General features: G+C 45.0%; 1 protein-coding gene across 10 annotated transcripts in view; it reads left to right on the top strand.

The window, feature by feature from the left end:
* The window catches only part of HUWE1 (HECT, UBA and WWE domain containing E3 ubiquitin protein ligase 1), a 152,846-nt gene that overhangs the window by 120,226 nt on the left and 7,628 nt on the right, over window positions 1-24,992 (top strand). For 7 of the 10 annotated variants that reach the window (XM_061137923.1, XM_061137921.1, XM_061137929.1 and 4 more), the window contains 27 exons: window positions 610-821; window positions 1,276-1,458; window positions 3,886-4,058; window positions 4,412-4,560; window positions 5,315-5,390; window positions 6,220-6,318; window positions 6,889-7,022; window positions 7,209-7,377; window positions 8,676-8,904; window positions 9,785-9,963; window positions 10,228-10,317; window positions 10,482-10,636; window positions 11,720-11,765; window positions 13,260-13,547; window positions 14,706-14,961; window positions 15,159-15,289; window positions 15,793-16,007; window positions 16,084-16,372; window positions 16,513-16,615; window positions 17,451-17,997; window positions 18,664-19,264; window positions 20,160-20,284; window positions 20,424-20,580; window positions 21,788-21,920; window positions 22,188-22,390; window positions 22,984-23,111; window positions 24,267-24,363. In XM_061137923.1, coding sequence (XP_060993906.1) covers window positions 610-821; window positions 1,276-1,458; window positions 3,886-4,058; window positions 4,412-4,560; window positions 5,315-5,390; window positions 6,220-6,318; window positions 6,889-7,022; window positions 7,209-7,377; window positions 8,676-8,904; window positions 9,785-9,963; window positions 10,228-10,317; window positions 10,482-10,636; window positions 11,720-11,765; window positions 13,260-13,547; window positions 14,706-14,961; window positions 15,159-15,289; window positions 15,793-16,007; window positions 16,084-16,372; window positions 16,513-16,615; window positions 17,451-17,997; window positions 18,664-19,264; window positions 20,160-20,284; window positions 20,424-20,580; window positions 21,788-21,920; window positions 22,188-22,390; window positions 22,984-23,111; window positions 24,267-24,363 — 5,167 coding nt within the window. The remainder of the gene's footprint in view (window positions 1-609; window positions 822-1,275; window positions 1,459-3,885; window positions 4,059-4,411; window positions 4,561-5,314; window positions 5,391-6,219; window positions 6,319-6,888; window positions 7,023-7,208; window positions 7,378-8,675; window positions 8,905-9,784; window positions 9,964-10,227; window positions 10,318-10,481; window positions 10,637-11,719; window positions 11,766-13,259; window positions 13,548-14,705; window positions 14,962-15,158; window positions 15,290-15,792; window positions 16,008-16,083; window positions 16,373-16,512; window positions 16,616-17,450; window positions 17,998-18,663; window positions 19,265-20,159; window positions 20,285-20,423; window positions 20,581-21,787; window positions 21,921-22,187; window positions 22,391-22,983; window positions 23,112-24,266; window positions 24,364-24,992) is intronic. The other 3 variants (XM_061137925.1, XM_061137926.1, XM_061137930.1) reach the window with 3 other exon arrangements.

The following is a 24,992-nucleotide window of genomic DNA, read 5'->3' as shown; positions in this document are numbered from 1 at the left end:
TATTTTAGGTAACCCTGTATTAAATATTTCTGCATATCCATATCTGTGATTGTGCTGTGTGTTTCTCATCACGTGCCAATTTCTAGCTCAGGATCCTGGGCACATTGTAGGTTTCAGTACTACAATTTATTAGAAACTGTGTAGTAATTGTAGCATTGAATTAGGAATCAAGGCTTAAATCATCACCACTGACTTAAGTTCTTTGTGCAAGCCATGTTTCTTTGGGCCTCAGATTGATGAAGATATGTAAACTTGTGAGAAATGAATGGAATTTGGAAGCATAAAACCTATATTTGTATTCCCCATCCCGATCCCCCCTCCAATATTGTAAAGTAATTAGCCTCCAACTAATAAAAGTAAATGGAAAAAAGAAAAAGAGAGGAGTAAAAAAAAAAAAAAACTTATATTTGTTACTCACTTAGCTTGCACCTTTAAGCTTTGTTTTTTTCATCTATAAAGTGGGCCTGATAATCATTAACTGAGTGAGGATCAGTTCTGTGTGCATGCACCTTGTTGATGTGCAAACAGTATGGCATAATCATGCTTGATGTGCACACAGTATGGCATAATCATGCTTGTGAATAAATGTCATGATTAATGACTTTTCAGGACTGCAGTGTGCTAGCTTTTGTCTTGGACCACCTTCTCCCGCATACCCAGAATGCAGAAGACAAGGACACACCTGCGCTGGCCCGCCTGTTCCTCGCAAGCCTGGCTGCCTCAGGGAGTGGCACAGATGCCCAGGTGGCCCTTGTGAATGAAGTAAAAGCAGCCCTGGGAAGGGCACTGGCTATGGCTGAGAGTACAGAGAAACATGCCAGGTAAAATCTATGCCTGACTTAGTGCTGATAACCAATAGCATCCCCTAACTCCATTCTTGGCCCATGGAATTCCTTGCATTTGAACAAGAGTTCTGGTCATATTGGCACTGTACATTCTCTGGTTCTCAGATAGTTCTAGTGCTGCAAAATACCCAAAGGACTAATGACACTTGGAGGAAGTAGGTAAATGACTTAGAGGAAAAAAATGTATGTTTTCATTATATTACTAGGGTCTTCAAGCAAAAGGTGGAGGAGGTTATTCAACTTTACTTTTTTAAATTATGTTTGAAGAAAATGAACAATGCCTCCACCCAGGGAGAGAGTTCTTACCTGATTAGATGTTACTTCCAGACGGAAACACAAAGGGAAGAGGGTTAACTGAGTCAAGTTAGTGAAGACATGGCCTAAAAATGGGCTGTGTTCACATGAAAGAGATGTCAAACTTCTCTCCCAGACTTCAGGCAGTGATGTGTATCATCAGTACTATCATGGAGTCCTGCCCCTCCACCTCCAGCTTCTACAGCAGTGCAACAGCCAAGACCCAACACAACGGCATGAACAACATCATTCGACTCTTCCTGAAGAAGGGACTGGTTAATGACCTGGCCAGAGTGCCTCACAGCCTGGACCTGTCCAGGTAAAATTATTCCTGAGCTCCAGCCCCAGACTTTTGCTCTCCCTTTAATCATGCTGCATATTTCTCCATTTGCCTAGTGTTTTACGTATCCTTGTCAGATAAGTAGTTAGCCAGTATGATAGGGAAAGTTTGGATGTAGGTGGAAACCTGAGTTCTCGGTATTGTTGCTTTTAATTTTAAGCAAGGCACTTTCCTGGGGTGGGGTGGGTGGGGCCTTCATTTTCTCATCTGCTGAAAACTCAAGAGTTGGACTGGATCAATAAATTTTTTTTTTAATTTTCATTTTATTGTTGTTGTTCATGAATTAATTTGTTGAAGTGACTTGACCTGCAGAATATTTTTCCTAGGTTTGGTTCACTTGGTTATATGCATTATAGTTTAACTTGTTCCCTTTATTCCTGTTTGCTATACATTTGGAGGTGGAGACTTAGTGAAGCAATTTAAACACTATTGACTAGGTTGTATCATAGATGGTGTACATCTCATATTGTATCGGGGGGGATGCATCTCTCTGAACTTCCATTTAGTCATGGTAAGATTGACTACTAGGGTAGAGTGATAATCATCATTGTACTATTATATTTTTCTCCTTAGTAGAAAACTGTGTTGTTACTTTGGCACTGTACAAATGTCTGGTTCCCTATTAACCATGTTCCTAGTGAATGGTCTTAACACCAGTTGATAATCCTTGCCTGCATCTTTTAATTTCTTAGAGGGTTATCAGTGATATCTTTCTAATTTCCATCATTCCTTCTGTTATTAGCTGCTATATTTCTGTGATTATAGCTCCAGTTCAAGAGGGAAAGTTGGTTACCCTATAATACAGTTCCTACTAAAAAGGGAAGATTAAAAACTTTTTTTCCCTTCAGTCACCAATCTTCAGAGTAAGTCAAAATGTAATAACCAAAAATGGGCCAAACTCCACCTCAAATACAAGCTCTGGCTTTCTATTTTCTAAGTAGTAGTATGGACTCATGAATTTTCCTTGATTTTTAAAATCTGATTGAATTATTTAGATCACTACAGTTATCCTTTGCATGCTCATCCTTCATGCTCTTTTTCATTACACCTTTGAGCTTGTGGGACCCCTTCAAGCTGACTTCTCTGTCCTTTTGATAAAACCTCATCAACTTTTTAAAATATTTAAAACTATGAACTCAGAGTAGTATAATGAGTATGCCTCATCTACATTAACCAGTGGTTAGCATTCCGAACTGTCTGCTTTATTCTTCCCTCCCCTCCTCTTCATGAGCTAAATCGTTTAAAGGTTTTTGTAAACATGACACTTAATCTCTGAATACTTGAGCATGTGTCTCCTAGGAGCAAAGATTCCCTTACATATCTAAAATACCATCATTACCTCTAAGAAATTTATATATATACATATATATAATGATACTATATACTTCATACTAATATATACCCAATTATTTCAAGAATGTCTTTCTCTTTATAGCCTGGGGGAGAGTGTGTTGATCGAGGATCCAGTGAGCATCACTCATTGCATTTGATTGTCATGTATCTCTTATTTTTTATGACATTTGACTGTTTTTAAGAGTCCAGAATGTCAGATGTCTTATAGAACATCCCATAATCTGGATTTGCCTAATTGTTTCTTCATGGTTAGATTCAGGGTAAACTTTTTTGGCAAGAATACCACATAGGTGGTGTTTGCGTTTCTCAGTGCTTCACATCAGGAGACACACAATGCCAATTTGTCCCATTATTGGATGATGCTAAGTTTTATCACATAGTTAATGGTTAGAGTTCCCCTTTGTATTAACAAGGCTTCCTTAGTGGCTCAGATGGTAAAGAATCTGCCTGCAATGTAGGAGACCTGGTTTCAATCCCTAGGTCAGGAAGATCCCCTAGAAAAGGGAATGGCTATCCATTCCAGTTCTTGTCTGGAGAATTCCATGGACCGAGAAGCCTAGTGGGCTATATAAAGTCCATGGGGTCTCAAAGAGTTGGACACAACCGAGCGACTAACATACTTTGTATTAACAGGTCATCCGTGAGGTGATGGCTTTGAGTTCATGTGAATATCCTGTGCCCTGAAGATTTTTTTAACTCAGTAATTTTAGCATTCATTAGTGATCTTTGCCTAGATCACTTAACATTGTTGGTTGCAAAGTGACAGTTTTCTGATTTTCTTGTTCCTGTTTATTAGCTAGCATTCTTATAGTGTATAATCCATTACCATCTTTATTTTTGTTTGATACTCAGATTTGGCCTGTGGTAATGACCCCATTAATTTTTTGAAGCCTACTTGATTTTGAAGGCCATTTGGCACAACAAGTTGTCTCAGGCTCACCTTGTACCTTCCATGCTCCATTCCTGGAATCAGTTGTTACTCTGATGAGCCTCCATTCCTTTTTAGTGTGGATTTCTGTGCTCAGTTCATCTCTGTATCTTCCTTTATCTCAGTCCCAACATGGCCAACACAGTCAATGCTGCTCTGAAGCCTTTGGAAACACTTTCCCGGATTGTGAACCAGCCCAGTAGCCTTTTTGGCAGTAAGAGTGCTTCTAGCAAGAGCAAGTCTGAGCAGGATGCCCAAGGAGCTGCTCAGGACTCTAATAGCAACCAACAGGACCCAGGTAGGGAATCAGAGCCAATGGACTGGAGAGCTGGCCGGGTGGTCATAGTTATTTTATGGGCATGACATCACAGCTGTTCTGGCTTGGTATTGTTTCCCTGGGAACTTGCTGGCCTTCCACAGATCTGTCATAGTAGTGTGGGAATCTGCCCCACAAAGAATTCCTTAAAATTGCAGCCTTATTTGGCTATCCTCACACGTAGCCTTGTCTTTTCCTTTGTCACCCATTCATTTATTCTCTGAGAACTCGTAAATTTGCCCAGGGAAGGGACTTCATTGTTTTCATGCTTTCCTCATGGTGCCCTGCACATAGGCACTCTTTTGATTATTTTGCTGGTTGGTTGATTGTTTCAGGCGAGCCTGGGGAAACAGAAGTGCAGGAGGAGGATCATGATGTCACTCAGACAGAGGTGGCAGATGGGGATATCATGGATGGGGAGGCTGAAACCGACTCAGTGGTGATTGCTGGGCAGCCTGAGGTGCTCAGTTCACAAGAGATGCAGGTAGGGAGGCAGATCACCCAGCGTATACCCCTATTGTGGCGCTGAACCAAACCCCCAACTGGTGTGGGTGGGTGAGTACTTTAGATCCTTGCCATTAGCTGTCTTGTTTTGCAGAGGAACACAGATAATATGCTTAGTAGATGCTCAGTAAATGTGTTTGAATTGTATTAAATGAGGGGTGGGTACAGGGCCAGGATGCCATATTATGAAATGGAATTGATCCCAGTAAGGAAACAGGCACAGATGAAATGTTGACACAGAAAGCTGATCTGAGCCCTTTGGGCCCAGGGTCTTGATTTACCTGGCTCTGGTCATTAATGGATGCTCTTTAATAGCACTGTTGTTCCTATAGCACCAGCTCTCACTGGAGCATTCAAATGGCAGTCTTCTAAAGACCCTATGGAAAGCATTGTAATTTCTGGAGCTGGTAGCAGTGGTAAGAAATGAGGCCTACAGTCCTGAGCTGCTAGCTCTAAGGAGATCTGCATGTATACCTGCATTCCTAAAGAGTATAAAGACTTAATCTGGTCTCATATAACTGGGATGTACCCATTTGAAAGACAGTCTTGAGTGTAGATTGGCAGCACATGGTAGTTTCTGTGCTCTTAGCACCAAGTGTGTGGTGCTTATGTAACATCCTCTGTCACATATTACCCTAGAAATATATGCTCCCTTGCTGGCTTTTTTTAGGGTTTTAGCACTAGCACAATGATAGACTTGTGTGCATCCATATATATGTTCTATTTCTCTCCAGGTTGAGAATGAGCTGGAGGACCTGATAGATGAGTTGCTTGAGAGGGATGGCGGATCTGGGAACAGTACAATTATAGGTGAGAGCCCCAGAACTGAGTATAGCCTCTTCCTTTGCCTCAGTCTCTCTTGGGAGGACCCTTTTTCTCATCATCTGCTTGCTCAGCTCTGCCTAAGGGCTCATAGCCAGCCTAGCTGCTTGTCTCGATGTTGACAGTCTTACAGATGAGAAATTCACAAGCCATCTACAGACCTGTGGCTGGTCTGAAGTGTTGCCTGTGTAGGGGAGGTGGAGGGGGTGGCCGTCAGTATAGATAATACATCAGGCACATCAAGAGTGTTTATTCATGGAGGCTTAGAGGAGGCTATAGAGGCTGTAGGATGAGAAAGTGGTTTCCTTTCAGTTCTTCAGTGAATCCAGGGGCTTTCTGCCTCTCAGTCTCAGTAGTGTAAAAAGAGTGAGCATTCCCTAAGGATAGCCCTTTTTACAACTCAGAGGGAAAATGACAAAGGTACTCTACTGTCACCATGCTCCAATGGTATATGTTACTTGTTTTTATTTTATTGATGAAGGAAATCAAATGATAAACTGAAGTCGACATGTATTCTTAAATTTGGCAAGGCTTTTTCACACCCATTATCCTCTGTGGTTTCACAGTTAGTGGGATTGGCAGGGCAGATGTGATCATCCCATTTTACAGATGAGGAAACTGAGACTCAGACGGTAAAGTGACTGGCCAAGCTCACCTAGCTAGTCAACAGCAGCGAATCCAGGTCTTCGCCCTCATCCAAAAAAAAAAAAAAAAAAGAATGGATATCTGCTGGGTGTACATAGCTACATTAAGTGCACCCAATCTGGAAAGGGAAGTCCTCTGTTGTTCAGTGAAGGCTCTGCTCTGTAACCTTCAGTGAGCAGAAGTGGAGAGGATGAATCACAAGAGGACGTGCTGATGGATGAAGCTCCTTCCAACCTCAGCCAAGCTTCCACCTTGCAGGCCAACCGAGAAGGTGAGAGTGCTGAGGCCAGCAAGGCCTCCCTTCTTGCCCTGCACGTCTGACAGACACTACACTAGGGTTTTCCTGGAGGCAGCTGCCCACATGTGCAAAATAAGGAAGCGTCTGTCTGCATGCGCTGACCTACACCATCCACTTTTATCCTCATCCAGTTTTTCGAGTAACATGTTACTACTGCTTGCCCAAAAGTCTGTCACTTCTTACTTGGTTCACTTTCTTCTCACCCACCTGCTATCATCGCTCCAGATTCCCTTTTACCAATAGGATGCAGTCAGTAGCAAAGTAGGGCTGGAAAGGCAAGAGGGCATGAATAGACTTGGCCAAGTCCTAGACCATGGCTTCTCAAGCACCACATTAAGCCACGTGGCTCAGCATATTGATGCACTGATTGGCACTCTTAGGAAATCAGGGCTGGCTCACTAAGTCTGTACATCACCCTAGATCTGGTTCTTCCTCTCCTAGAGTCAAATACCCCATCACCTTCCCACTCAATCTGCTGGCCTGCACAGTAGCCTGTTTTCTAGCTACTCAGTATAGTCCTCCAATGTGCTCCCTTTGTTTTAGATTCCATGAATATCCTGGACCCTGAGGATGAGGAGGAGCACACTCAGGAAGAGGACAGCAGTGGCAGTAACGAGGATGAGGATGATAGTCAGGATGAAGAGGAGGAGGAGGAGGAAGATGAGGAAGATGATCAGGTGAGGGGGGACTGTGTTTGGGTTGGTTCAGACAACCTCTTCCATGGGAACACAGAACTGGAGAAAACCAACAGTCCGGGTTGCTAGCCTCAGCACCTCCCTCCCTCATGTGCAAATGTGGCCATGACACCAGACTTCAGAAATCCTTACCTCCAGCAATTCTCCATCTCCTATTTTCCCCTTAAGGAGGATGATGAAGGTGAAGAGGGAGATGAAGACGATGACGACGATGGCTCTGAAATGGAATTGGATGAGGATTACCCTGATATGAACGCTTCTCCCTTGGTCCGATTTGAGCGCTTTGACCGGGAGGATGATCTCATCATTGAGTTTGACAACATGTTCTCCAGTGCTAGTAAGATACAGGGGCTCAGCTGGGTTTTATCTCTTGATTCTTATACCCTGAACCAGAGCAGCTCTCAATCTGATACAGAAAGCACTTCTTAGCTGATTTCCTGGGGCAAGGGATATCTGAATCCATCTCTCTGAATAAGTGTATACCTAGAAGAAGAAATTATGAGAGGCTGCTTTTGTTCTCTCCACCTCAGTAAATAGGCAGCCAGTTTAGAGCCTGAACAACTTGATGATTTGCTTGAATTAACAAAAAAAGAGAGACCAAGGCCGACTGCATCAGGCACTCATGTGCACATAGGGCAATAACTAATCCTTTTGTCTGTAACACTGGATCTTGAGAGTTTGGATGGACACCTTTGAGCTTGGCATTGGGGAGTAGATTTTGAACACATTGACTCTGTTCATCAAGGATGCATCTTTTCAGAGGAGAGAGTGAATCTCTTCCCTCCCTCCTCCACCATCAACATCAAAGTTCCGTTTTCGCATCAAGTTCTTAAAATCAAACTGTCCTGAGAAGGCAGGTCTTTACTCCCAAATCACAAGCATGATACAGCAGAAAAACTGAACTGTTCTGGTCTGTTGTCTTGGCCAAGTAGTCTCTTACCTCTTTGAGCCTCAGTTTGTCACCTGTAAATGAAAAATGTGGAAAAAATGGGGTGGATTACATAATTTTCAAGATACTTTCTATTCTGTGGTTTTCTTTGCATTTTTGTGATTTCCGTCAGTCTTTCTTATAAGTTGAGCCTCTGTTCATTCAGCAAATTGAACAAATATTTGAGGAGTGCCTACTGTATTCTAGGTACTAGGGATATAGCAGTAAAAAAGAAAACAGTCCTTTTCCCTCATAGGAGATTATGGTCTATTAAGAATTATGAGTAAGCAGGCATTACATTGTAGTATGGTAAGAAAGCAGAGAGTAAAGGGTTATTAGGCCCATCTGTAGAAGCAGAAGTAATTTCTAGGCCAAGAACAACAAAACAGGTGAAAAGTGGGGAGAGGTGTTGTCAAGGCGGCGAGAACAGCATGTTTCTGAGGTGCCAACAAGCATCACTGTGGCTTAGTGTCAAGAATGGACTGGGATAAGGTACTACTTAGGAGACTGTTGCAGTATCTAGGTGAGAGATGGTGGCATAAGCCATGGTAGTATCAGTGATCCTAGAAGAGGTGTGGGAATGAGGGAGAAAGGACAAAGCTCAGGTTTCCGTGTGAGGAAGTAAGGCCCAGGAGACATGGTTCTGCCTGAACAACCATGGAGAAATTTCTTTTTGGCACTGATCCCTTTGCATATTATCCTTGCAGCAGACATCCCCCCATCCCCAGGAAATATCCCTACCACCCACCCACTGATGGTACGCCATGCAGATCACAGTTCCCTGACACTGGGCAGTGGCTCCTCTACAACACGTCTCACCCAGGGCATTGGGCGCAGTCAGAGGACCCTGAGACAGCTGACAGCCAACACAGGCCATACCATTCACGTTCACTACCCTGGGAATCGCCAGCCCAATCCTCCTCTTATACTCCAGAGGTGAGTTACAAGGAAGATTATTGGGCTCACTGAGCTTTAGCATTGTTTTGATTTGACGGGATAATGTTCTTGTGACACACACAAATAATGTATTTGCCCTGTTTCTCTGTGGATTATATGTGCAGCCTTTGGGGAAATACCAAATTGTATACCATGTTCTTTTGCTTAAGTGTCCTGTGCATAGATTCAGCAATCATTAGGTATCTCATATGATAAGCTTAAGCTTATGCTATATGTAGAGCTTAAGATACAGTCAGGAGAGGATCCCTGCCCTTGGGCTTTTAGTTTCTCGCACTAGGGAGAAACAATTTTTAGAGGTGAAAGGAAGAAGTATAGATGTCATAATGGTCAATGTACATATAGTAGTGGGTGTACAAGAGAGATATACCCTAATCCATGCTGTGCCATACCGTGCTAAGTCGCTTCGGTCGTGTCTGACTCTGTGCAACCCTATGGACTGTAGCCCACCAGGCTCCTCTGTCCATGGGATTCTCCAGGCAAGAAAACTGGAGTGGGTTGCCATGCCCTCCTCCAGGGGATTTTCCTGACCCAGGGATTGAACCCACATCTCTTAAGTCTCCTGCATTGGCAGACAGGTTCTTTACTACTAGCGCCACCTGGGGAGCCCCTACCCTAACACAGTGCCTGATATCAGTGATGCTCACTCTGTTGCAGGAACTATGGAGTAATATGCAATTTCAACCGAAAAAAAGTTGGCAGACTGATGGAGTAGTTAGAAAAGTAAGACTTATATGCAACATGATCAGGTCCATAATAATGTTATGCATTTCCTAGAGGATACAGAAAGGATCTCACAATAACAGGTTGCAGGGCCCCTATGAATATACGGTGACCATGGCACCCCACCATCACCCTACAGGTTGCTTGGTCCCTCTGCTGCTGCTGACATCCTTCAGCTGAGCAGCAGCCTTCCCCTACAAAGCCGAGGCCGAGCCCGCCTCCTAGTGGGCAACGATGACGTCCACATCATCGCCCGGTCTGATGATGAACTACTGGATGACTTTTTCCATGATCAGAGCACAGCTACCAGCCAAGCAGGCAAGTTTATATGGTGAAAAAGAGGGTAACGTTTGTCTGGTTCTTTTTCCGTGCTGAGGAAAAGCAGAATAGTATCCACCCTGCTTGAAGAAACCCCATTTTACAGGAACCAGAACCACTCGGTGATTTAGCCAAAGACGTTAGTACCTGTGATGTGCCAAACCTTATGATAGACATTGGGTCCTGTTAGGGAAATGCTGCAATTTTTGGATCAGTTGATGCATGACAAAGCTAAGAGTCTCACTCTCCTTGGTTTCTCTACAGGGACCCTATCCAGTATCCCCACAGCCCTGACTCGCTGGACAGAGGAATGCAAAGTTCTTGATGCTGAGAGCATGCATGACTGTGTTTCAGGTGTGTAGCAGCTTGGTTATCAGGGCAGTAGTGAATTTTCAAGGGCTGAGACAGTGCATGGAAAATTGTTTCCCTCATTTCCTGTGACCACAAGCTCTGCCTTTTGGCTTTCTCCCTACCTCCCCTGAGCAACCTCTGTCTGATCTTTTGCTTCTTTGGTCCAGTTGTTAAAGTGCCCATTGTCAATCATCTGGAATTCCTGAGGGATGAGGAGCTGGAAGAGAGGAGGGAGAAAAGGAGGAAACAACTAGCTGAGGAAGAAACGAAGATAACTGACAAAGGCAAAGAAGATAAGGAGAACAGGGATCAGAGTGCACAGGTGAGTCCCATGAGCTGGGAGGATTCATCTTTAGCTATGTCTGCTTTAACTTTCCCGCGGCTTTAGCATACACGTGGCTGATCCTGAGAGTCATTAAAGATAAGACATTCACATTGAACCTGAGAACTGATCCACTCCAAATTCACTGTACATGCATATGGCTTTTAGGGGAAAAACCAACCAAAGCCAGAGCTCCTAACTTAGCAGTTATACTGTATAGTCTCTACTTTCAGTGACTTATAGTTAGACAAGAAGAATGACCTTGACTAAGCCCATGCTTTTAATGTTTCAATTCCATTTCAGTGGATTGCCTTCCCAAGTGTCAGGGAAACCTTACTGATAGGATTCCATTCCAACATTTGAAAAAGTTGGGCTTAGGCTTCAAATCAGAGAAAACGTTTTATCTTGAACCCCTTCACCACATGGCATTTTCTAGGGCTCAATATATTTGGTTTTTCTGAAAATTTTGGAACCTTGAATAGTAAAACTTTCGAATATATAAAGTAAATGCTGATAGAAATGCAAGAAAATTGAAAAACTTGAGTGAAAGATTTTATTATACCTCACTCAACAGTCAGAATATCAAACTTAAAAGGATATTGAAATGTTCAATTATGGTAACAAGCTTGATTTAACTGACATCTTTGTAGAGAACTTTGACCTTTTAATAAACAGTAGCATTGTTTCAAACACATTAAAAGGGTTGGGAAATAAGCAAGTGTGGTGAATGACTGAAAAACCTGGAGTGTAAAGCCCAAAGAAGGGAAATATAGATAGATGAATTCTTGCTGGTCTCAACAATGTGTGTTCAGATCATGTCCTGTGCCTATGCCCAGCTCCAATGTGGTTTTTATTATCCTTTCCTCTCATTGTTTAGTCAGCTCCCTGACAGCTTCCCCCTTATCTCCAAGCCATCTCAAACATGAGTTTATATTAGAGAAATTGGAGGTCTGTTTTCATGCTAAAGTGCTTATCTTCCATCCAGGTCATATGTGTCATATGTGGGAGATGGCAACTATTAGAGTTGACCTCTATCTCATGTGCTTGCAAAGTCCCACATTGGTCTGTCCATTTTCTTTGCAGTGTACTGCATCTAAGACAAATGACTCCACTGAACAGAACCTCTCAGGTAACTCTCCTTCCCATTTTTCCTTCTTGCTAATTATTGGTTGATTCTTTTTCCTAACCCAAGTAGCTGGCCCAAGTAGACTGAAGATGAACACTGGTGCCCTGTGGGATGAGGTAGTAGATTGTATAGTTTTAGGGTCATACCCCATCTTGGAGATAACTATACAGTCTACTGTCTTTCCCACGGTGGTGCACTTCCCCTTCAACGTACTCTGTTTAGGTTCTCATTCTGATTATGCTGTACTGCGTTCTAGCATGTGTAGTGAGGCTATGTGTCCTGTCCCTTTTAGTGACCATTGTGGTATGGTGTTTCATGAGAACACCTGACAGTGGTTCCTAAATGCTAGTCTTCAGTGGAAGTTAACAGAATAAGGGAGGTTTAATGACTTTTTCAGAAAGCTGAACTTGTTCAATTTAAAGGACTGTTATAAATTACAGAAATTATATATTTCCTACTTCTTTTGTATCAGAATATTTTTATTAAATGATATTAATGGATTTTTTTCTTACGTGGTTAAATTAAAAGTTGGTGACCCTGTGTTAGTCTCTTTTTATTTTTTCTTTCTATATAGATTTCATGGGTCTGTGGAATCTAAAAATCTAGCAATGTTGCCTTGTGCAGTTTGCTTTGGGGAGGGTAGCTCTGTGGGCTAAATGGTATTACTACTAAATACTTTTGATTCCTCCTTCTAATGTGCCTAATGTAGCCATTTTGTGACTGTGATTCTAATAACTGGTCTGTGTGGTATTATATGTCTCCCCTACCCCTATTTCCTCAGAACTTCCTTCTGCTACCCTATACCTTCTGTCTCCTTCGGCACTTGAGTTGGGAAATGATTGTACTAAAGCCTACACAATATTTTTTAAAGCAGTGAAAGAGGGTAGGTGTCCTGGTGCCCTGAATCTGGCAGAAGGTCATTGAAAGGGTCTGTCATCAGGTAAAATGGCCCTTTGCCTGCTGCTGTTGCTAGAGGACTCTGCTCATGCTGGGGTGAGGTAGTAAGTTGTATTGTTGTGGGGTAGGGATTTTAGGCCCCAATTAGAAGATAACTATACAACTTACTACTTTCCCTGGTGTGTAGCACATTCACATTTAGTCTTAACACTGTTGCTTCCATCAGAGTTGTAGATGCTGCTTGGATAATTAGGACTGCAAGAAAAAGGAGATGGAAGGGGATAGGTGATATGTAGTGTGAGCCAAATATTATAAAGTGACTTGAACTCTCCCCCTCCACCCGGGGCACAGAAAGGATTTAATTCTTAGGGTCTACAAAGAGTCAGATCTTTGGTTCTTGGCACTAATGGCACTGTGCCTTAGCCCTCATCCTGAGATACCAGACCAGCCAGGTGCTGTTCCTGGGAGCAATTGGTGGTTGAGAGGAATGCTGCATCACTGAATGGAATACTTGTCATGCCACATGTACTGATTGAGTGGCTCCCCCTGTCCTTGACTGATTGCCCTTTAACAACCTTATTGTCATTCTTTCCGAGAAAGATGGGACTCCTATGCCTGACAGCTACCCAGCAACCCCATCTTCAACTGATGTAGCTACATCTGAGCCCAGGGAGACCCTTGTCACTCTGCAGCCCTCCCAACAGCAACCAACACTCCCAACCCCACCAGCCTTGGGAGAGATTCCTCAAGAGCTGCAGTCCCCAATTGGAGAAGGTGGGAGCTCTACACAGCTATTGATGCCTGTAGAGCCAGAGGAATTGGGTCCCACAAGGCCAAGTGGAGAAGCAGAAACAACTCAGATGGAGCTATCCCCAGCTCCCACTATAAGTAAGTAGAATTTCAGGGTTTGAGGGTAGGGGTAAAACAGGAGGGAAGAATGGACATCTTTGTAGTTTCTCTTTACTCTCTTACTTTAGAGAATTTCTAAAATGGAAGCTCAAGTCCTCATAATTAGGTCTCATAACGGGGCGGCAGACGATGGGATGGTTGGATAGTGTCACCAACTCAATGGACATGAGTTTGAGCAAACTCTGAGAGATAGTGAAGGACAGAGGAGCCTGGCACGCTACAGTCCATGGGGTCTCAAAGAGTTGGATACTACTTAGAGACTGAACAACAACAAATTGTACATTACCTTTTTAGCTAGAGTTCAGGTTTCTTCTCTGTGTCCTCAAGTGAATATATATATATATATATATATATATATATATATCTGAATGCCTTATTGATACCAACAGTTTAAGGTGATCACTCTATTCCTGGTTATCATGTAAGGCTTCTTTAAAAAGTAGAGGGTTGTTATCTCCATAAATAAACTGAAACTCAGAGAGAAACAGTTAGCCCAAGTCACTCAGTAAGTGGTTGAGCTGTGATTAAAATCCAGATCTGTGTAACTCTAAAGCTTGCTTTTCTTCAGCGTTTCTAGGACTGGCAAGCACGTGACCACACATATAACAAACAGCTCTCCCATCCTGGCCAACACCATTTATTTCATGGCACTATTTCCCACTGGTTTGAAATGGGCCCTCAGAATTCTTCTCAGCAGTGTTCCAACAGGGTAAACAAACCTGTTGCCATCCATGCTCTTTACCGTACTGCATATGACTTACTCTGGAGAAACCTTTGGGTGTAGGGGTTTTTGCCTTTAAGGACCCTTGCTTGTTTAGATAAGCAGAACCAAAGTGCTTGTGCAAATGATGTCTGTAGGGAATCTGAAAGTGACAAGATCCCTTATCTGGGATGCCTAGAGAAGATGCTTCACAGGCATGCTTGGAACACCATAAATGTTCAACAAATGATAGAAAGGGTTTGAGCTAAGTTCTTTAAAGCAAATGAGATTGAGAGGGGAGCATCAGGCCAGTGTCTGAAGTGAAGTTAAAGAAGTAAGAAGTTTGATCTGGCTGCTTCTTAATTCAGTGCACACAACACCCCCCCCCCCCGCCCCCTGAAGCAGAGATCTAACCTCTCCATGTGACTTCCTCCTAGCCTCTCTTTCCCCAGAGAGAGCTGAAGATTCTGATGCTCTGACAGCTGTCAGCAGTCAACTGGAAGGCTCTCCCATGGATACTAGCAGCCTGGCTTCCTGTACCCTGGAGGAGGCTGTGGGTGACGCCCCAGCAACTGGCAGTTCTGAGCAGCCGACAGCAGGCAGCTCCACTCCTGGGGATGCCCCACCAGTTGTGACAGAAGTACAAGGCAGGGGTGATGGGTCAGGGGAACCTACCCAGCCCCCTGAGGACAGGTAAGCACTGTGTGAGTGAGAGAAGGGAAGGATGTGTTAGCAGGTATTTCAAGCCACATTCATATTTAGTAACTAATGTCCATGCTTTGTATACTGGGGAAATCAACTTGACTTGTATGAGAAAGGGGGTACTGTAGGAGTATTTTATAAGTTGGAAAATATGGTTCAGAGAACAACCTGAAAATGATTTCCTTCAGCTCTCCCCCTGCATCCTCTGAGAGTTCTTCCACCAGAGATTCCGCGGTGGCCATTTCTGGAGCAGATTCCCGGGGAATCCTGGAAGAGCCACTGCCTTCAACAAGCAGTGAAGAAGAAGATCCTCTTGCAGGTGAGCTCCATGTGTGCTCAGGCCATCTTGGGATTGTTGAGGCTTCTACTAGCCCTTGGTGTGGAAATGCCCACCAGTCAAATGGTTCCATCCAGATAAAGGGCGGCATATGTATAGGAGGAGGACCTGCAGTAAGGCAATGCTGATGCTACACAATGGAATGAGCCCAGGCCTTTGGAGTCAAACTGATCTTAGCTTAAATCCCCTCTCTGCCACCTCCTACTTATAGGACCTGGAGCCATTGCTTAACTTCCCTGATCCTCATTGATACTGAAAGGGTGATGATAGCTACATGGTGGGGTCTTGATGAAGGTTAATTGAGAGCACACACACAGAACTTGGCACATAACAAGAAACTGTTCTGAGCCTAAGGAAGGGTGGGTTGTCCTTCTCTGTATGTCCTGTGTCCTTTATAAAATGAGGACAGAAAGCTCATGCAAGGCCATGGATTTCCTTTGATCAGTATAAGTGAGAGTCCCTTCACATCTTGTGTCTCCCCTCAGGTATTAGTCTCCCCGAAGGTGTGGACCCCTCTTTTCTGGCCGCCCTGCCTGATGACATTCGCCGAGAAGTCCTACAGAACCAGCTGGGCATTCGTCCACCAACACGAACTGCCCCCTCAACAAATAACTCAGCTCCTGCAGTGGTGGGGAATCCTGGTGTCACTGAAGTGAGCCCGGAGTTCCTGGCTGCCCTGCCTCCAGCCATCCAGGAGGAAGTATGTGAGGCGGGTAGGGCTGGTGGGCCAGGCTACCTGGCCATGGTATGCCCCATTGACGACTTCTGCTCTGTAGGTACTGGCACAGCAGAGAGCTGAGCAACAGCGACGGGAACTAGCACAAAATGCCAGCTCAGACACCCCCATGGACCCTGTGACCTTCATACAGACTCTGCCCTCAGACCTGCGCCGTAGTGTCCTAGAGGACATGGAGGACAGTGTGTTGGCCGTGATGCCACCTGACATTGCAGCTGAAGCTCAAGCCCTGAGGCGAGAGCAGGAAGCCCGGCAGAGGCAGCTCATGCATGAGCGACTTTTTGGGCACAGCAGCACCTCTGCACTCTCTGCCATTCTCCGAAGCCCAGGTACAGAGGGAGGCAAGTGGGAGGGCTCTGTAATGTCTAGCTTTGGCCACATGAAACTCTTTGTTCCCCTTTGTATTACCTGGGCCCAGTTCAGCACATGTCCCCTCCCCAATTTCAGGTTCCTTTATCTTTCCTTCCAGCCTTCACCAGTCGCCTGAGTGGCAACCGTGGGGTCCAATACACTCGCCTTGCTGTGCAAAGAGGTGGCACCTTCCAGATGGGGGGTAGCAGCAGCCATAATAGGTACCTTTTGCCTGTCTTTTCTCTCCTTGCCATACCACCTTTCATGTCTACTAGTTGTCCAGCTCCCTTTTTTTCTAGGTGGAGAGACTGGATGACCTCTCTAGGGTATTTACTTGAATGAATGGGGAAGCCAGATTTTTGAACTCTCCTTCAAAAAAGCCACAATTTTGGGTTAGTGTAGCTACCGTAGACCATAAGCACAAAGTAAGGCAGGCAGGCACCAGGTTGTAGCTGTGATTACAGCAAAGGAAGCCACCTGTCTCCCACACAGATATGAAAATAGCAAGAGCCACTTGTCTTGAGACTACAGCAGCTAGACTGTAGAAGATTTCATTTTTAATCAGGCCAAAGCAGAATAGACCTAACATGCAAAAACATGAAGGGAGTGATCAGTCCCTATTCAGCAGGCAACATCCTGGTAGTCTATAGAAGGCCAAAGTAAGCATTGTTTTCTAGCACTAGGGGCAGTCCAATTTTACCAGTTGATAATACAGACCTGTGCTGCATTCTCTGCTCTCTTCTCAGTCGTCGTGTGATGAAGGGCAAGTTACTTAATCTGTCTGAGCCTCTTGCTCATCATCTCAAAACTGGATGGCTCTCTGATCTTTACAGCGGCCCTGTGAGGAAGTTGTTACAGATATTATAGAGTATATGGTACATAGTAGGCACTTGAGACAGCTCTTAGTACTATATAAAGAGCCCTTACAGTTCTTGGACTGGACACACTCTCTTCTCAAGCCTTCTAGGATGTATCAGCTCATCCCCCTCCCCTAGGGCTACACCTGATCCCAGAGCTCTAGCCGAAGTGTTACTCAGAAACCATGCTCTGTTCCAGGCCTTCTGGCAGTAATGTGGACACCCTCCTACGTCTCCGAGGACGGCTCCTCCTGGATCACGAAGCCCTGTCTTGTCTCCTGGTCCTACTTTTTGTGGATGAGCCAAAACTCAATACCAGCCGTCTTCACCGAGTACTGAGAAATCTCTGCTACCATGCCCAGACCCGCCACTGGGTTATCCGTAGCCTGCTTTCCATCTTGCAGCGCAGCAGTGAGAGTGAGCTTTGCATTGAAACACCCAAGCTCTCCTCAAGTGAGGAAAAGGGCAAAAAGTCCAGCAAGAGCTGTGGGTCAAGCAGCCATGAGAACCGGCCCCTGGACCTGCTACACAAGATGGAGTCTAAGAGTTCCAACCAGCTTTCCTGGCTCTCAGTATCCATGGATGCAGCCCTAGGCTGCAGGACTAATATATTCCAGATCCAGCGTTCAGGGGGTCGCAAACATACTGAGAAACATGCGAGTAGTGGCTCCACTGTCCATATCCACCCCCAGGCTGCTCCTGTTGTCTGCAGACATGTTCTGGATACACTCATTCAATTGGCCAAGGTGAGGAGCTTAGAGGAACCCAACTCCCGGGGATGAAAGAGGGGTGTCATCCATAGCCTAGTGAAATCTGAACTCTGAGGGAGCTCACAGGTCCTTACTCTTGGTGTTGAGATGTCTGTTGTTTCTGGGAATTGTCCAATAAATCATTTTGTGGGGGCTTTTTTCTCTTTACAATTTTTATGCATTGTCTCATTCATTCATCAACCTTCAGTGGTCTGTATGGTCCCGATTTTACAGATGAAGAAATTGGGATGCCGAAATCTTTAGTGGCTTTGTCATGTGGCTAGTGATGGAGATGACTGGACCTGGAACTTAATACAGTTCTCTTTTTAATAAGCTTTGCTGCCATTTTTTGAGGGCCTGCCTTGTACCAGGCACTATGCAAAATACATTACCTCTAATCTCAACAATTTTGCATGATGGTACAGGTATTCCCCCCACCACCATTTTTAAGTACAGAGATCAATGCTCAGAAAAGTTTACTAATCCTTTGTCTCCCTACAAAGCTTTTGTTCATTTCTCTAGGCTGCTTCAGTTGGATGAAACTCTTGTGTTACCAAAGCTGTCCTAAGGAGTGGAAAGACTAGGAGCCAGTGTCTTTCCTTGTCAGGAAGATAGTTTCTGTGTAGACCTCCTAGACCAAACCTGTCTTTCTTTTCCTGGCAGGTGTTTCCCAGTCACTTCACACAGCAGCGGACCAAAGAAACAAACTGTGAGAGTGATCGGGAGAGGGGCAGTAAGGCCTGCAGCCCATGCTCTTCACAGTCCACCAGCAGTGGCATTTGCACAGACTTCTGGGACTTATTGGTAAAACTGGACAACATGAATGTCAGCCGGAAAGGCAAGAACTCCGTGAAGTCAGTGCCAGTGAGCGCTGGTGGTGAGGGGGAAACCTCCCCATACAGCCTTGAAGCCTCTCCACTGGGGCAACTCATGAACATGTTGTCACACCCAGTCATCCGCCGGAGCTCTCTCTTAACTGAGAAGCTCCTCAGACTCCTTTCTCTCATCTCAATTGCTCTCCCAGAAAACAAAGTGTCAGAAGCACAGGCTAATTCTGGCAGCAGTGCTTCCTCCACCACTGTTGCCACCTCAACCACATCTACCACCACTATCACTGCCACCTCCAGCACGTCCACTCCGCCTGCTGCAACCACCCCTGTCACTTCTGTTCCAGCCCTGGTTGCTGCCACGGCTATATCCACCATTGCCATAGCCGCTTCAACCACAGTGACTACCCCCACAACTGCTACCACTACTGTTTCAAGTAAGTGTGGATGTAGGCTGGGAGCTGTGGGGTGTGTACATCCACCTCACTCTCAACTCCTCCATCCAGGTATTCCTCCCTGAATGACAGCAATCAGCTTGGTTTGTGTTTATGATAGCCAAGTATGTTAATTCTCACCCTCATTGGTCAGAGTTCTCTCTATCTTCCCCCCTTCTTTCCTTCCCTCCCTCCCTCTCTCTCTCTCTCCTGTGAAGACCACTGAATATGGGTTCCCCTAGGCTAAGCACAAAAAAGAAGAGGGGAAGAAAGTCTCTGTCTTTAAAGAAACCCCAATCTTTCTAGCCTGGTTGAGGGAGCCAGTTCTCAGAGGAAACAGCTCAAGAGCAGGCAGGATATGGACTTCCCTGGTGGCCCAGTGGCTAAGACTTGGAGCTCACAATGCAGGGACCCGGGTTCAATCTCTGGTCAGAACTAGATCCCACATGCCACAACTAAAGGTCCCACATGTTGCAACTAAGACCCAGCACAGCCAAATAAATAGAGTGTGGATTTAAAAAAAACAAGCAGGCTGCAATGTGAATCATGGTAGAATCAAGTATCCAGGCCATCCCAGGAAGTAAAGAGAATGAGCTTTGCAGCAGACTAATAAGAATCATTTGAAGAAACAGATTTTGAAGGAGGGGGCTTTCAGAGGGCCCTCTTAGGGAGAGTAACAGTTGAGATAAATATCTGGGATTCTTTGTCATTTTAGAAGGTACCATAAGAGTACTTGGCATTCCAGGTCATTTGGATTTGGCCATGGGGAGGGGGTGGATCGTCATTTTCACTACTTTTCCATTTTGAAACCCTGGGCGGTGCAGTGATTCCTTGACTCTGCCACTTTAAGTCTGTAGCAAGTGAGTTTCAGAGGCTTACAGTGTTCTGTTTCTCAAAGCTACTACTACTACTAAGGCCAGCAAATCTCCAGCTAAAGTTGGTGATATCGGTGGCAGCAGCAGCACAGACTTTAAGATGGTATCCTCTGGCCTCACTGAAAATCAGCTCCAGCTCTCTGTGGAAGTAAGTCCAAGCTTTTCTGACCTCCCAAGGTTGGGGGAGAAAGAGTCAATGGGGGTGGATAATATTAGGATTGACTGGGGTGAATAATGTTTTAGTTCTCAAGTTGGGGCTTGCCCAATCTCCCTTCTTTTTCCCCCAGGTGTTGACATCCCATTCTTGTTCTGAAGAAGGCCTAGAGGATGCAGCCAATGTGTTACTGCAGCTCTCTCGGGGGGACCCTGGGACCCGGGACACTGTTTTGAAGTTGCTACTGAATGGAGCCCGCCATCTGGGTTATACCCTTTGTAAACAGATAGGTAATAATAAGAATAAAGTACCCTGTCTTTCTGAAACCTTCCACATAGGTGTCACCTCTTTATGGAAGCCTTCCTGAACCCCCAGGCTGAATCATATCCACTCTACATCTGTAGCACAGCTTCCATGCATGCTTTTATCACAGCACTGATATCACTAGGTTGTCAGAATCTGTTTTCCTCTGTTCAGTTGTTCTCTGAGAGCAAAGCTAGCCTTCTCTCTATATTCCCTGGCACACAGCAGTCGCTTAGTGAAGGAAAATGAGCATCCATAACACTGGCATTGCTTTCCCAATCTGGGCTCTCATAAGAGCCCTATGATGAACCTGCTGAGGCAGTTCACCACCTGAGAGATGCACCTACACTGCCTTCAGGCTTAGGAGTTGAGAGAATAATACCCTCTGCCTTTGTGCAATTTTGAGGGTACAAAAATTCTAAGAAAATCATCTAGTTCAGTCTTTTTCCCATTTTACCAAGAAGAAAACTAAAACCCGGGATGGTGTAGTGATTATGAATCAAGGAGTAGAGTCAGATTTGCTTTCAGCATAGAGACTCTCTTTGTTCTCTCCCACCTCCATCCCACTCATGGGTCTCCCTAGATCTCAGCTACTTGTGTAGTTATCTCCTCACAAATGTTGCTGGAGCTGAGGTGATATGGGAGTCAATTAGACTATATGACCGAGGATATTCTTTGCTGCATGAGAATTACAAAGTTCTTCTGGATGAGACCTCTTGACTGTCACCAGTTTATTCAGCACCCTTAGGCCAGGCAATGTCCTAGGCACTATTCTAGACAGTTATCTCCTAATTCTCAAAGCAGCCTTGTGAGGTTAAGCAATATTAGCCCCCATTATTAAAAATGGGTAAGCAAATTGGGAAAGAGGTTAAGTAATTTGCTGAAACTACCACAAAAACCTCAGAAGTTTGAGAGGTATACAGGCTTCAAAAGAGATACTTTTTCCCCTCTGCACTGAGGTGCATTTCATGTAGATTCAGCAAATCCTTGAGGCCAGGTAAACCATTGGCCCTTGAGCAGCTGATCCATGAGTACACAGTAAAATGAATGGAGCAAAATTCTTGTACACTGCCAAGTTCAGTACAGCTGAGCAAAGAGGACGGCCTGGGAAGGTTTCTTGAAAAGTTTTGGGCTTTTAGCTGCTTTAGAGACTTCAGGGAAGTCTCAACACTTCTGGCTTCTCTGCCTGCCCAGGAACCCTTCTGGCTGAGCTACGGGAATACAATCTGGAACAGCAGCGGCGAGCCCAGTGTGAAACCCTCTCCCCTGATGGCCTCCCTGAGGAACAGCCACAGACCACCAAGCTGAAAGGCAAAATGCAGAGCAGGTAGGTGGCAGCTGCCCATCTGGCTGTGGAGTTGGGGTCTGGGACATTATGAAAAGTGGTTCTTCCTGATTTTCTAGTTGTTATTTTTTCCCTCCTCTCTGAGCCAATTTTGTTTCTTTCCTATATGCACATGGCCCTGTTTTTCCTACATGTGTGATTTCCTTCTGAAATTCCATACCCTCTGGTTGACACAAGAAAGCCCTGCTTGTTCTGGGTGTTTCTGCTTTGATGCTCTCAATATATGCGAGCCACCTCTACACTATCCAGGTTTGACGTGGCTGAGAATGTGGTAATCGTGGCATCTCAGAAGCGGCCTCTGGGTGGCCGGGAGCTCCAACTGCCTTCTATGTCCATGTTGACATCCAAGACATCTACCCAGAAGTTCTTCTTGAGGGTACTGCAGGTCATCATCCAGCTCCGGGATGACACGCGCCGTGCTAACAAGAAGGCCAAGCAGACAGGCAGGCTAGGTATGGAACTGGGGTGTCCAGTTGAGGGGCAAGTTTGGTGGTGGAAAAACAAGAGACCCAGGAGGGCAGGACTTAATGTCGTGTCTCCTTCCTGTTTGACCTTTTCTAAAGGAAGTGATGATCCTTTCTTAAAATGTTGGTGGCTGTATTCTGTATCTGACTCAAGCCGTCTACATAGGAAATTTCACTAGGGCAAGTGGGAATTAAAGGGACTGGAAATCTGACGAGAAAATTGGGGACAGATCTTTTGGTGAACAAGATTTAACTCACTGTCTTTGTCTCCTCTCTGCTTCCTTGATTACTCCTGGCTAAAATATTGTAGCCATGTTACCTCAGCTATGGCCTGCCAAATCCTTCCCCTCTGTCCTACAGAACTCTCACCTGCCACCATCCATCTGCCTAACCCCATGTCCCCTGCCCTTACCTGTAATGGTAGCTCTTAGTGCCTGACAGTGAGCACTCTGAGACTAACTGAGCGTAAAGCTCAAAGACCTCAGCAAGATGCTTGTGGTGGCTCAGGAGATGGGACACAGAAAATTGAGCATTCCCTCTTTCCACAGGTTACATCTTACCTTCTTTTTTCTTTCTCCCAGGTTCCTCCGGTTTAGGCTCAGCTAGCAGCATCCAGGCAGCTGTTCGGCAGCTGGAGGCTGAGGCTGATGCCATTATACAAATGGTACGTGAGGGTCAGAGGGCGCGGAGACAGCAACAAGCAGCAACGGTTAGCATGATGCCTGTGGCCCCTCATTCATTTGTCTCTCCTCCCTCTCCCACCATATATATCATCAGTGGGATTTCATTGCCCTTACCTTGTATGCTTTTGCATTAAGTTGGCTATATGAATGCTTCTGGACAACAGAGTTAATTTCTCTTGGTGCTTTCTTGACTGTTCATTGGTTTGATTTGGTTTAAAGCTTGGCCATCATACCCCACTCCCAGCTATCCAGTCAATAGTGGCGCTTTTGCAAACTGCATAACGCTAAGTGTCTAGGTCCTGAGGGGATACGGGATAAAGATTTTTCAGTCTCATGGAACAATGCAAGTGCATCAGAGACATATCAGGAATCCTGCCCTTGAAAGTCTCCCAAGCTTGGTACACTTCCCACATAGCCTCTTCCGGCAATGGCTGGTCCCTCCACCCTGGTCTCTGCCTCTATTCTTCATACTCCCTTGGCACCCAGGCACTCAGGCTCTTTTAGGAGGAAGCCTTCAGGTTCCTAGGTAGCCAGTTCATTGTTACGATCTCAGCATAGAGTGACTGTAGGAAAAGCCTAGCATCATGTATATACACTATGGCATTCATTGTTTGCTTGTCCTTATACAACATGCAAGTTACCTTCCCAAGATCCAAGAAATAAGGATATCTTGAGGCCTGTTGGTTTAAAAAGCCAATCCCACCCATCAGAGATTGCATTAATTCATTCCCCTGTTATTTCCTCCAAAGAGCAAACCTACCTTTTGCCCATCTGAGTTTTATACACACACACACAAACACAAACGTATAAACAAAGAGCAAACCTACCTTTTGCCCATCTGCGCTGTATACACACACACGCACACATATAAACTGTTCCTAGAAGTCTTGAAGTCCAGGAGGCTGGTGCCTGACTGGACTCAGACCTGGAATAGAATCGAGGCAAATGGCAGGCATCCAGGGAGCTCTTTGGAAAAGCATGCTAGCTCAGGGTGGAAGACAGCAGAGGAGGTGGGAAGGCCATTCTTTTGTACTGGAGAGCTAAGGAAACTTCTTTCCATATGGGAGGCTGCTTTCCAAGCTTAATGATATGTAAGAGATTGTAGGACCGCCTCTAGCCTATCCCTGAGGAAAACAGAGTTAGTTGCACCCTTTATGTGACTTTGTCTCCCTTTTATCCAGTCGGAGTCAAGCCAGTCAGAGGCATCTGTCCGAAGGGAGGAGTCACCCATGGATGTGGACCAGCCATCTCCCAGTGCTCAAGATACTCAGTCCATTGGTCAGTACTGCTTCCTATTTCCAGCCCAACAAAAGGGAGAGCCAATCTTCATGGAATGGGTGTCTCATCCCTGGTTTCTATATATTGTTAGACCCGTACCAGTCAACTAAAGTCACTAACCATCACCACCTGGTCCTCATTGGAGAATCCTAGCACACACTGCAATTTCTGTAATAAAGAAACTATGGGGCTTCCCTGATGCTTCCATGGTAAAGAATCCACCTGCCAATGCCGGGGACACAGCTTCAATCCCTGATCCAGGAAGATCCCACATGCTCTGGGTGACTAACCTACTAAGGATATAAAAGATCTGAAAAACTATTAATAATTTTGACATATACAGAACACCACAGCCAATAACAACAGAATAAACTTTTTGAAATGCATATAGAACATGTACCAAAATTAACCATATCCAGAGCTTTAGCTTAATAAATTTCAAAGTGCTAAAATATCTCAGAGCGTATCCTCTGATAGTAGTAGAAATATGTGATATCGAGACTTCCCTAGTAGTTCAATGGCTAAGACTTTCAATCCCTGATCAGGGAACTAGATCCCATATGCCACAACTGAGAGTTCTCATGCCACAACTAAAAGACACCACATGCCACAATGAAGACATGGGCCAG

Source organism: Dama dama, chromosome X, assembly GCF_033118175.1.
Source record: "Dama dama isolate Ldn47 chromosome X, ASM3311817v1, whole genome shotgun sequence".
Classification (NCBI taxonomy): Eukaryota; Metazoa; Chordata; class Mammalia; order Artiodactyla; family Cervidae; genus Dama; species Dama dama.
This window is presented reverse-complemented; position numbering and strand designations above follow the sequence as displayed.